The sequence below is a fragment of the Pristiophorus japonicus genome, chromosome 11 (assembly GCF_044704955.1).
Source record: "Pristiophorus japonicus isolate sPriJap1 chromosome 11, sPriJap1.hap1, whole genome shotgun sequence".
Classification (NCBI taxonomy): Eukaryota; Metazoa; Chordata; class Chondrichthyes; family Pristiophoridae; genus Pristiophorus; species Pristiophorus japonicus.
The window spans coordinates 150,651,801-150,664,502 of record NC_091987.1 but is presented as its reverse complement, the minus strand read 5'-3'; the positions used below and the strand labels follow the sequence as shown (position 1 = coordinate 150,664,502).

Genomic DNA, 12,702 nt, shown 5'->3' with positions numbered 1-12,702 from the left:
TAATGTGGATAAATGTGAGGTTATCCACTTTGGTGGTAAAATCACGAAGGCAGAATATTATCTGAATGGTGACAGATTAGTAAAAGGGAAGGTGCAACAAAGCCTGGGTGTCATGGTACATCAGTCATTGAAAGTTGGCATACAGGTACAGCAGGCGGTGAAGAAGGCAAATGGCATATTATAAGAACATAAGAATTAGGAACAGGAATAGGCCATCTAGCCCCTCGAGCCTGCTCCGCCATTCAACAAGATCATGGCTGATCTGGCCATGGACTCAGCTCCACTTACCCGCCCGCTCCCCGTAACCCTTAATTACCTTATTGGTTAAAAATCTATCTATCTGTGACTTGAATACATTCAATGAGCTAGCCTCAACTGCTTCCTTGGGCAGAGAATTCCACAGATTCACAACCCTCTGGGAGAAGAAATTCCTTCTCAACTCGGTTTTAAATTGGCTCCCTCGTATTTTGAGGCTGTGCCCCCTAGTTCTAGTCTCCCCGACCAGTGGAAACAACCTCTCTGCCTCTATCTTGTCTATCCCTTTCATTATTTTAAATGTTTCTACAAGATCACCCCTCATCCTTCTGAACTCCAACGAGTAAAGACCCAGTCTACTCAATCTATCATCATAAGGTAACCCCCTCATCTCCGGAATCAGCCTAGTGAATCGTCTCTGTACCCCCTCCAAAGCCAGTATATCCTTCCTTAAGTAAGGTGACCAAAACTGCACGCAGTACTCCAGGTGCGGCCTCACCAATACCCTGTACAGTTGCAGCAGGACCTCCCTGCTTTTGTACTCCATCCCTCTCGCAATGAAGGCCAACATTCCATTCGCCTTCCTGATTACCTGTTGCACCTGCAAACTAACTTTTTGGGATTCATGCACAAGAACCCCCAGGTCCCTCTGCACCACAGCATGTTGTCATTTCTCCCCATTCAAATAATATTCCCTTTTACTGTTTTTTTCCCCCAAGGTGGATGACCTCACACTTTCCGACATTGTATTCCATCTGCCAAACCTTAGCCCATTCGCTTAACCTATCTAAATCTCTTTGCAGCTTCTCTGTGTCCTCTACACAATCCGCTTTCCCAATAATCTTTGTGTCATCTGCAAATTTTGTTACACTACACTCTGGCCTCTTCCAGGTCATCTATGTATATTGTAAACAGTTGTGGTCCCAGCACCGATCCCTGTGGCACACCACTAACCACTGATTTCCAACCCGAAAAGGACCCATTTATCCCGACTCTCTGCTTTCTGTTAGCCAGCCAATTCTCTATCCATGCTAATACATTTCCTCTGACTCCACGTACCTTTATCTTCTGCAGTAACCTTTTGTGTGGCACCTTATCGAATGCCTTTTGAAAATCTAAATACACCACATCCATCGGTACAGCTCTATCCACCATGCTCGTTATATCCTCAAAGAATTCCAGTAAATTAGTTAAACATGATTTCCCCTTCATGAATCCATGCTGCGTCTGCTTGATTGCACTATTCCTATCTAGAGCGAGAGAGAGAGGGAGAGAACGTGAGAGAGAGAGAGAGAGAGAGAGAGAGAGAGAGAGAAGGCGGGAGAGAGAGAGAGAGATGGAAGGCGAGAAAGAGAGAGGGAGAGAGAGAGAAGTCAATAGAGAGAGGGGGGGAGAGAGAGGGGGAGAGAGAAAGGGGAGGGAGAGGGGGGAAGGGAGGGGGGGAGAGGGAGCGAGGAGAGGGGACGAGAGGGAGAGGGAGGGGGGAGAGGGAGCGGGGAGAGGGGACGAGAGGGAGAGGGAGAGGGAAGGGGGAGAGGGAGGGGGGTAGGGGGAGAGGGAGGGGGAGAGGGAGGGGGAGAGGGAGGGGGTAGGGGAGAGGGGGAGAGGGAGGGGGAGAGGGAGAGAGGGAGGAGGAGAGAGGGAGGGGGGAGAGGGAGGGGGAGAGGGTAGGGGGAGAGGGAGGGGGAGAGGGAAGGGGGAGAGGGAAGGGGGAGAGGGAGAGAGGGAGGGGGAGGGGGGAGGGAGAGGGAGGAAGAGGAGGAGAGGGAGAGAGGGAGGGGGGGAGAGGGAGGGGGGAAGAGAGGGAGGGAGAGGGAGGGGGGAGAGGGAGGGGGGAAAGAGGGAGGGGGAGAGAGGGAGGGGGGAGAGAGGAAGAGGGAGAAAGGGAGGGGGGAGAGAGGAAGAGGGAGAAAGGGAGGGGGGAGAGAGGGAGAGGGAGAAAGGGAGGGGGGAAGAGAGAGGGGGGGGGGAGAGGGAGGGGGAGCAGGGAGTGATTGGATAAGGATATATATACCCTGTTGCTTGCCCTGTTCACTTCGGTCCCAGAAGCCCTGTTTCCATTGATGTGACTTTACCACCTCGCACTTCCAGAAAATTTGTGGGCAAAATATGTTGGAGCTGAAGGGTGCAGGGGCAAGCCAAACTAACGCCCTGCTACAGCAAAATCTGGCCCATTAACAACATTCCTATAGCAATGCATTCCACATACACCAGTGGTGTGGAGCTGGTTAAGGCAGATCAATTCATTATTCAATTTGTGATTTGTAAAGAGCAAATTGAAATGACAGGGATCACGCCTCCGGCACAGTAACTAACAACACGTGTGCTGAGGGGCAATGCAGACGGAATTGATGGTCAGGAATACGGTAAAGGCAGCGGTTGAGGGACCAACCTCAGCAGGACAATCTGTATAAACCGGCTCAGGTATTAAACCATGCTGACAGTGACTGTGAGCCGCTGCTTGCTATCTACTTCTCGAAACGTTGATGGGGAGAACCAGCCACCCAAAAGGGGTAAACATTCGATAGGCATCGAGGAACATAGGAACAGGAGTAGGCATTCAGTCCCTCGAGCCTGTTCCGCCATTCATTTAGATCTGGGCTGATCTGTATCTTAACTCCACCGACCCCTCTTGGTTCAGGAACCCTTATTGCCCAACAAAAATCTAGTAATCTCAATTTCCAAATTTTCAATTGACCCTCCAGCCTCAACAGCTTTTTGGGGAAGCGAACTCCAGATTTCCACTACCCTTTGTGTGGGGAAGTGCTTCCAGACATCACCCCTGTACGGCCTGGCTCTAATTTTAAAGTTATGCTTTCAGACTGACACAGATCATCATCATCATAGGCAGTCCCTCGAAATCAAGGAAGACTTGCTTCCACTCTAAAAGTGTGTTCTCAGGTGACTGTACAGTGCGATATGGGAATTACAGTCCCTGTCACAGGTGGGACAGATAGTCGTTGAAGGAAAGGGTGGGTGGGGAGTCTGGTTTGCTGCACGCTCCTTCCGCTTGTTTTCTGCATGCCCTCGGCGATGAGACTCGAGATGCTCAGCGCCCTCCCGGATGCTCTTCCTCCCCTTAGGGCGGTCTTTGGCCAGGGACTACCAGGTGTCGGTGGGGATGTTGCACTTTATCAGGGAGGCTTTGAGGGTGTCCTTGTAACATTTCCTCTGCCCACTTGGGACTTGCTTGTCGTGTTCCGAGTAGAGCGCTTGCTTTGGGAGTCTCGTGTCGGGCATGCAGACAATGTGGCCTGCCCAGCGGAGCTGATCAAGTGTGGTCAGTGCTTCAATGCTGGGGATGTTGGCCTGGTCGAGAACACTGATGTTGGTGCGTCTGTCCTCCCAGGGGATTTGCAGGATCTTGCAAAGACATCGTTGGTGGTATTTCTCCAGCGATTTGAGGTTTCTACTGTATATGGTCCACGTCTCTGAGCCATACAGGAGGGTGGGTATCACTACAGACCTGTAGACCATGATATAGGGCTGTAAATTGCGGCTTCTCCGGGTGCGCCCGAAGAGGACCCACAAGTTCCGGGTTGAGGCACACGAAGCGCATGCGCCTAATCTCGGCACTTACAATCTGTCAAAATTGCAAGCGTCTCCCCGGGAGAAGGACATTCGTGGGCCGAGATTTGGGCCATTTGCCAACTCATGCCCAGCAAATGTCCTTAAACCTCTTAGGCCTGGTAAATGCAAGTGTAAGGCCTGCTTTTATTAGCGTTGAGTTTTACAAGACAGAAAAATTACATTTTATCACTAAGTTTTATATTAAAATCCCTGACCATTAAGGGAAATTTATTTTTAAACCTATAAAAAAAAATTTATTTTTAAATATTTTTTCTAAAACATTCCATTTAATTCAATTTCAATTAATTTTAAATATGTGATTTTTTTTTTATTGTGTTGCGTTTCTGTGTTTTTGGTGTATTCTCATTGAAAGTAATGGGAGCTTGTACAAACAGAACTCACCGTTATCATCAATGAGAACATTCCATGTTGATTGATGGTCCAGGCCCATGTGATCCATGCGATCCTGGGATCTGTGGGCCTCTGTGCTGGGCTGTGCATCTCGGGCTCGGAGCCAAAGTGTTCGTTCCTTCAGGACCACCAGGTACTTTCATAAAAAAAACATTTCGGTTGGTGGCGTCTGCCCGCGGGAAGCCTCCGACTGTAACTTCTGGGCCATTGTGTGAGTTTCTCCTGCACCACCAAGTATCCAGCCTCAAGGCTCAGCATTTCATCTTATGAAAGGTGACTGACATCAACAATACTACACAGAGCATTATCATCATCATCATAGGCAGACCCTCGGAATCGAGGAAGACTTGCTTCCACTCTAAAAATGAGTCCTTAGGTGGCTGAACAGTCCAATACGAGAACCTCAGTCCCCGTCACAGGTGGGACAATCGGTATGGGAGGGTGGGACTGGTTTGCCGCACGTTCTTTCCGCTGCCTGCGCTTGATTTCTGCATGCTCTCGGCGATGAGACTCGAGGTGCTCAGCGCTCTCCCGGATGCTCTTCCTCCACTTAGGGCGGTCATTGGTCAGGGACTCCCAGGTGTCAGTGGGGTTGTTGTACTTTATCAGGGAGGTTTTGAGGGTGTCCCTGTAACGTTTCCTCTGTCTACCTTTGGCTCGTTTGCCGTGAAGGAGTTCCGAGTAGAGGGCTTGCTTTGGAAGTCTCATGTCTGGCAAGCAAACAATGTGGCCTGCCCAGCGGAGCTGATCGAGTGTGGTCAGTGCTTCAATACTGGGGATGTTGGCCTGATCGAGAACACTGATGTTGGTGTGTCTGTCCTCCCAGGGGATTTGTAGGATCTTGCGGAGACATCGTTTGTGGTATTTCACCAGCGACTTGAGATGTCTACTGTACATTGTCCATGTCTCTGAACCATACAGGAGGGCAGGTATTACTACAGCCCTGTAGACCATGAGCTTGGTGGTAGATTTGAGGGCCCAAAATACCCACAGAGCAGGAGCACGTCATCAGCTGTGTAAGTGAAGCTAATTCATCAAGTTGAGGCATGTGGTGAATAAACTGCCTGCAAAAGTGCACTCCACATTACAGTGCACAGTCTTTCCCCCCGTCACTCATGCTGTAGATATTACTGGAGATTGCTAAAGGGGGTCCCGAGGTGCAAGAGGGGAGAGAAAGGGTGGGGGTGGGGTCTCTCATTACATCACTCAAGCTTTTGCTGACGGTCTTGTTCCAAACAAGGTTTCAGTCACGTGGAATGCATGCTTTGTTTGCACACATGTCGCGACGCTATTGATCCAGCTTTCTTCGATTGGCACAGGCTGCTCCCTTTTTCACCCTCTTCGGATGCAGTCAAAATGAACAACATTCTGTTTGTACCACTCCTGGTTATTTTTGTAGGGTTTGCCTTTCAAAATGAAATTACCACACTGTTACCACAGTCCTGGCTTGAGGCCTGGAGACAGAGCATGCATGGTGGGACAGGGGGAGAGAAAATACAGAACAAAGCTTTTCACAGTTAACAACCAGCATAGAGCTAACTTCTATTTGCGAACTTTGCTGCTCCATACAACTCTTGCTGTTTTGCGACAACCTTCTGTGTGAAGTGCAAGACGATATAGGACAGTGTGGGCCTGTTCTCCAAACTGTTAGATGCTCAGACTGATTAAGGCAGCGACTGTCGCCACCGAGAAAGGATCTCCTCTTAGCTTCAGTGGAAATGGTCCCAATATCTCAAGCAGCTCCTCAAACAGCTGCAAAAAACAAGGCTGAAGCGCACTGCATACAGCAAAAGCTCTGGGCCCCGACAACATCCTGGCTGTTGTGCTGAAGACTTGTGCTCCAGAACTAGCCGCACCTCTAGCCAAGCTGTTCCAGTACAGCTACAACACTGGCATCTACCCCACAATGTGTTAAAACTGCCCAGGTATGTCCTGTCCACAAAAAGCTGGACAAATCCAATCCAGCCAATTACCGCCCCATGAGTCTACTCTCAATCATCAGTAAAGTAATGGAAGGTGTTGTCGACAGTGCTATCGAGCGACACTTACGCACCAATAACCTGCTCACCGATGCTCAGTTTGGATTCCGCCAGGACCACTCGGCTTCAGACCTCATTACAGCCTTGGTCCAAACATGGAAAAGAGCTGAATTCCAGAGGTGAGGTGAGAATGACTGCCCTCGACTTCAAGGCAGCATTTGACCGAGTGCGGCATCAAGGAGCCCCAGTAAAACTGAAGTCAGTGGGAATCAGGGGAAAAAGCTCTCCACTGGCGAGTCATACCTCGCACAAAGGAAGATGGTTATGATTGTTGGAGGCCAATCATCACAGTCCCAGGACATCGCCGCAGGAGTTCCTCAGGGCAGTGTCCTCGGCCCAACCATCTTCAGCTGCTTCATCAATGACCTTCCCTCCATCATAAGGTCAGTAATGGGGATGTTTGCTGATGACTGCATAGTGTTCAGTTCCATTCACAACTCCTCAGATAATGGAGCAGTCCATGCCCGCATGCAGCAAGACCTGGACAACATTCAGGCTTGGGCTGATAAGTGGCAAGTAACATTCGTGCAACACAAGTCCCAGGCAATGACCATCTACAACAAGTCTAATCACCCACCCTTGAGATTCAATGGCACTACCATCGCTGGACCCCCCACCATCAAGATCCTGGGGTTCACCATTGACCAGAAACTTAACTGGACCAGCCACAAAAAAAATGTGGCCACAAGAGCAGGTCAGAGGCTGGGTATTCTGTGGCAAGTGTCTCACCTCCTGACTCCCCAAAGCTTTTCCACCATCTACAAGGCACAAGTTAGGAGTGTGATGGAATACTCTCCACTTAGCTGGATGAGTGCAGCTCCAACAACACTCAAGAAGTTCGACACCATCCAGGACAAAGCAGCCCGCTTGATCGGCACGCTACCCACCACCTTCAACATTCACTCCCTCCACCACCGGCGCACTGTGGCTGCAGTGTGTACCATCTACAAGATGCACTGCAGCAACTTGCCAAGGCTTCTTCGGCAGCACCTCCCAAACCCACGACCTCTACCACCTATAAGGACAAGAGCAGCAGGCACATGGGAACACCATCGCTTGCAAGTTCCCCTCCAAGTTACACACCATCCTGACTTGGAAATATATCGCCATTCCTTCATCGTCACTGGGTCAAAATCCTGGAACTCCTTCCCAAACAGCACTGTGGGAGTACATTCACCACATGGACTGCAGCGGTTCAAGGCAGCGGCTCACCACCACCTTCTTAGGGATGGGCAATAAATGCTGCCGTTGCCAGCGACACCCACATCCCAAGAATGAATAAAAATAAATTTTCTCCTTCCTCATGTCATCCTGGTGTATCTCAGCTGAATGTTCTCCATGGCCTTAGTATCCTTTTTATACTGGGGCAGCCAGCACTCTTACAGTGGCCAACCTTTGATTTAGTATAAAATGACTTCTTTGCTCTTGGACTCAATGGAGCCATTTAATGTTGGCAGCTCACTGAGGGACAAGTCTTTCACCCATCAGTCTGAGAGGGATTTGAAGCCAGGTCCCAAAGGTGAAAGAACAGTGTAATCCACTGCAGTCCACAAAGATAATGGCTATCTTTGATTTTTTTAATTTATTAAAGACTTGCATTTATATAGCGCCTTTCAGGGTCACCAGACATTTCAAAGCACTTTACAGCCAATGAAGTACTTTTGAAGTATACTCCCTGTTGTAATGTGGGAAACGCGGCAGCCAATTTGCGCACAGCAAGCTCCCACAAACAGCACTGTGATAATGACCAGATAATCTGTTTTTTTGTTATGTTGTTTAAGGGATAAATATTGGGCAGGACACCGGGGATAATTCCCCTGCTCTTCTTTGAAACAGTGCCATGGGATCTTTGACATCCACCTTAGAGAGCAGACGGGGCCTCGGTTTAACGTCTCATCCGAAAGACGGCATCTCCGACAGTCCAGCGCTCCCTGGAGTGTCAGCCGACATTTTTTTCTGCTCAAGTCCGGGACTTGAACCCACAACCTTCTGACTCAGAGGCGAGGGTGCTACCCACTGAGCCACAGCTGACACAGAGATGAGGAGAGTTGTTGGAACGCGCTGCCTGAAAGGGCGGTGGAAGCAGATTCAATAGTAACTTTCAAAAGGGAACTGGATAGATACTTGAAGGGGAAAAATGTTTGCAGGGCTGTGGGGGAACGAGTGTGGGAGTGGGACTAATTGGATCGCTCTTTCAGGCACGATGGGCTGAATGACCACTTTCTGTGCTGTTGGATTCTGTGATATCAGTATACTGTGCAAGATTGTAACTGCCATGCCGTCAGGCTGACTCGGAACTTGGCTGCTGTGTTTTTGAGCCTAGTTCCCAATCAGCTAACACTCAGCAGAGACAGGGTGGTGGGGAGGGGGGGTTTAGAAAGCAGAATATCCTGGATTAGTGCGAAAACAGTGTCCAACTTATTGCCAGGACTGGGCAGTGGGTACGATTGGTGAGGAGCTGCTTGGCTGATGTCAGCACGGCCAGTTCACTTCTTGTCCAGCGGATGAAGGAGGCCCTCCAATAATCAAGAAAGCAAGAGGATAATTAAGCAATAAGCACATGAAAAGCGTCCACGGGTCAGAATGCAACATTCAAATTCCCGAGACGCAGGTTCGCTTCTCCTTTAACTGATGCTGAAGTGTTTTTAAATCAAAAACCGCACAGCATTGAGACTCGCCATAATCGTGTGTCAATATGAATGGTCTGTCGGTAAAGCAAAGCAGATGGCCAACATGACCATGAGAAACCTAACACTACATCCCTATTGCTGCTACTGTCAAACATTTCAATCCACCGGCACTCTCTGCACTGGGGCACCACCATTCACGTTAGCCCGAAGGTCTTGTTAAAAATACAAATCAACCCAAAGCACTTGGTCATTTTTTTGGTTTCAAGCACCTTATCAATCACCATTGGGAGGCTATAGTGTGTCGGGATGGAGTGGGTCTATAAATGACGTGGGTGGGTGGAGGTTAAGACCTCAGACGCACACCTCTCACTATTGGTTTAATAACAAGCAACAGCATTGCCATTGGAAAAACAAAGGGCTATTTAATAAAACAAATTGGTTGCTGCTTTCAAATGCAGTGTGAATGAGAAGACCCCTTCCATTATATTCAGCAAGACTGGATGAGGAGAATTGTGAACCTGCGGAATTCTCTACCACAGAAAGTTGTTGGGGCCAGTTCGTTTGATATATTCAAAAGGGAGTTAGATGTGGCCCTTACAGCTAAAGGGATCAAGGGGTATGGAGAGAAGGCAGGGGTGGGGTACTGAAGTTGCATGATCAGCCATGACCATATTGAATGGCGGTGCAGGCTCGAAGGGCCGAATGGCCTTCTCCTGCACCTATTTTCTATGTTTTTTATGTTTCTATGCAGACTTGAAAATAAAATGGCAACCAGTGTAAAACTGAGATTTTCATCAGGTTGTCTCCTCGTTACGTCTGAAGACCCAACGATTCCAAACATATCAAGGATCAATCTTTGACATCTGCTGGGCCTGCGATTCTCGGCGAACTCCCGCCCAGTGTGTGCAGCCTGCACAAGTCTAACGTTAACTGGAAGGCACATGTGTTGGACGGCAGGCATGTGAGCTATACTGAGGTGAGCACATGACTGGGAGGGCAGGGAGAGGGGGGCACGAGGCCATAGTGGGAAATGACACAACCTTGGCTGGTTATGTTCCACCCATTGCGAATATACCAGGGGTTGAGGACAACTAGGCCAACATCTCCAGCATTGAAGCACTGACCACACTCGATCAGCTCCGCTGGGCAGGCCACATAATTTGCATGCTCGACACAAGACTCCCAAAGCAAACGCTCTACTCGGAACTCCCTCACGGCAAGCGAGCCAAAGGTGGGCAGAGGAAATGTTACAAGGACAACCTCAAAGCCTCCCTGATAAAGTGCAACATCCCCACCAAAACCTAGAGTCCCTGGTCAAAGACCACCCTAAGTGGAGGAAGTGCATCCGGGAGGGCGCTGAGCACCTCGAGTCTCATCGCCGAGAGCATGCAGAAATCAAGCGCATGCAGCGGAAAGAGCGTGCGGCCAACCAGTCCCACCCACCCTTTCCCTCAACGAGTATCTGTCCCACCTGTGACAAGGACTGTGGCTCTCGTATTGGACTGTTCAGCCACCTAAGGACTCAATTTTGGAATGGAAGCAAGTCTTCCTCGATTCCGAGGGACTGCCCATGATGATATTGACCAGGGGTGGACACTGGCCTTTATGTTGTGCCGTAGACAGCCTGTCGGAGGGCTACAATGCCAGTGCGGGAATTACATTTCCAGGGACAATTTGTGCGAGGTTTGTATGTATTAAACTCTGCCCTTCTAAACAGGAAGGCCAGACTTGGTCCGAAGTCCTCATTTACCCTACCTGCCTCCTGCAAGTCATGGTGACAGCAAAAAGACATTTAAGTGTGCACTCCCAGCATGGACTGCTGCTTCTCTGAAGCACACATCACACATTAACCGTGCTTCCCTCTCCGCCCGCCCTGCCCCACAACCCCATGATTTTATTTGGAACCGGGACGGAAAATTGCCCATAATGCATGGCCGAATGTCCCATCGAGTGAAGCCGCCCAGCGGAAGTGCTAACTCGGAAGATGAGCAACCCGCCGCCATCGAGTACAAAACTGGCCACAAATATCTTGTACATGAAGTGAGTGAATTACTGACCATATAACTAAGCGTATAATGGAGTTAAGGTACAGATCAGCCATGATCCAACTGAATGGTGGAACAGGCTCGAGAGGCTAAATGGCCTGCGCCTGTTCTGATGAGCCAGTCAAGAAAACATTGGGAACAATACATCAACTGGTGCCCGTGGTAATTTGGGGGGTGCCACTGGTGATTTTCCATCCATCGATGTCACCCACAAATATGCCGGTGGTGGGCGAGCTTGCTTCGCGCCAGGGTGCAATCACAAAATGACACCTATCTGCTACAAGAGACTACAGTCTATCTAACACCACCACCGCAGGTCAGGGCTATAAATAGAGCTGGAACGCCGGGCCCTGGAACATCATGGGCCGCCCCGACCTGTGTGAGAACATCACCGCAGGTCAGGGCTATAAATAGAGCTGGAGCGCCAGGCCCTGGAACATCATGGGCCGCTCCGATCTGTGTGAGAACATCACCGCAGGTCAGAGCTATAAATAGAGCTGGAGCACTGGGCCCTGGAACATTGTGGGCCGCCCCGACCTGTGTGAGAACACCACTGCAGGTCAGGGCTATAAATAGAGCTGGAGCGCTGGGCCCTGGAACATCATGGGCTGCCCCGACCTGTGTGAGAACACCATCACAGGTCAGGGCTATAAATAGAGCTGGAGCACTGGGCCCTGGAACATTGTGGGCCACCCCGACCTGTGTGAGAACATCACTGCAGGTCAGGGCTATAAATAGAGCTGGAGCACTGGGCCCTGGAACATTGTGGCGGAGATGCTGCGGATGAGGGTATCGGGGTCCAGAAGAGGCGAGGGCCCAGGGGCAGCAGAGGCCAGCCCACACTGCGATATGTGTGAGCACTAGGTCCGTGCAGCAGAGCTGGGCTCCAGTTCATCCTGGTTAACCATTGCCACTGGATAAAGGCTTCGCTCTGTCAAGCCCGTGTGGTGGCTGATGTGCAACGGTCACCACACATTAAAAAAATCCACGCACAGGCACCTTCCACCCCCTCAACTGGAGTTCAGGACTGGAACATTGGTCCTTCATTGAAAAATCTGTGAACTCGTGGAAGCAAGTCATCCTCGTTCGAGGGACCGCCTATGGAGATGATGATGACTACTCTGATCAAGACCTGAGGCTCTTATCCAGCCTCTATTTTCACTTTGATGATTACTACAGTGAACAGAATATTATTGTTAGGCGTTAATCCTGTTGTGCTGTTTAGAAAGCACCTCCTTTATCCCGACTCACCAGTTCCTCCTGCCCATGTGCTGCCCCCAACATGAGGGGCATTGTCCGCATCAACTCTTCCATGTTTTGGGGCAGTCACACCCAATCCACTGTCCTTCTGTATGGTAATCTGAGTGCAGGAAAGACAAAATATTCCAGTTATTTATCCCTTCAATGGATATAATCACTCCATGAAGAATGAGAGCAGAAGTTTTAGGAACAGCTCAAGCCTGTCCCTTTGGAGGGCATCAATTTTGCTGTGTAGTACCGCACCATTTTATCCCTCAGTGGGCAGCACTCTCGCCTCTGAGTCAGAAGGTCGTGGGTTCAAGTCCCACTCCCGAGACTTGAGCACAAATCTAGGCTGAGACTCCAGTGAAGTACCGAGAGAATGCTGCACTGTCAGAGGGGCCATTTTTCGAATAAGACATTAAACTGCAGCCCATCTGCCCTCTCAGGTGGATGTACTACTCCCAGAGCAGTATTTTGAGAAAGAGCAGGGGAGTTATCCCCAGTGTCCTG

At 49.9% G+C, this 12,702-nt stretch overlaps 1 protein-coding gene across 2 annotated transcripts in view; it reads right to left on the bottom strand.

The window, feature by feature from the left end:
* vwa8 (von Willebrand factor A domain containing 8) overlaps nt 1-12,702 on the bottom strand; it is a 463,584-nt gene that overhangs the window by 80,022 nt on the left and 370,860 nt on the right. For both annotated transcript variants that reach the window (XR_011595909.1, XM_070894160.1), the window contains exon 38: nt 12,202-12,310. Coding sequence is in view for 1 of the 2 variants with exons in the window: in XM_070894160.1 (XP_070750261.1) it covers nt 12,202-12,310 (109 nt within the window). In the remaining variant the exon portion in view is untranslated. The remainder of the gene's footprint in view (nt 1-12,201; nt 12,311-12,702) is intronic.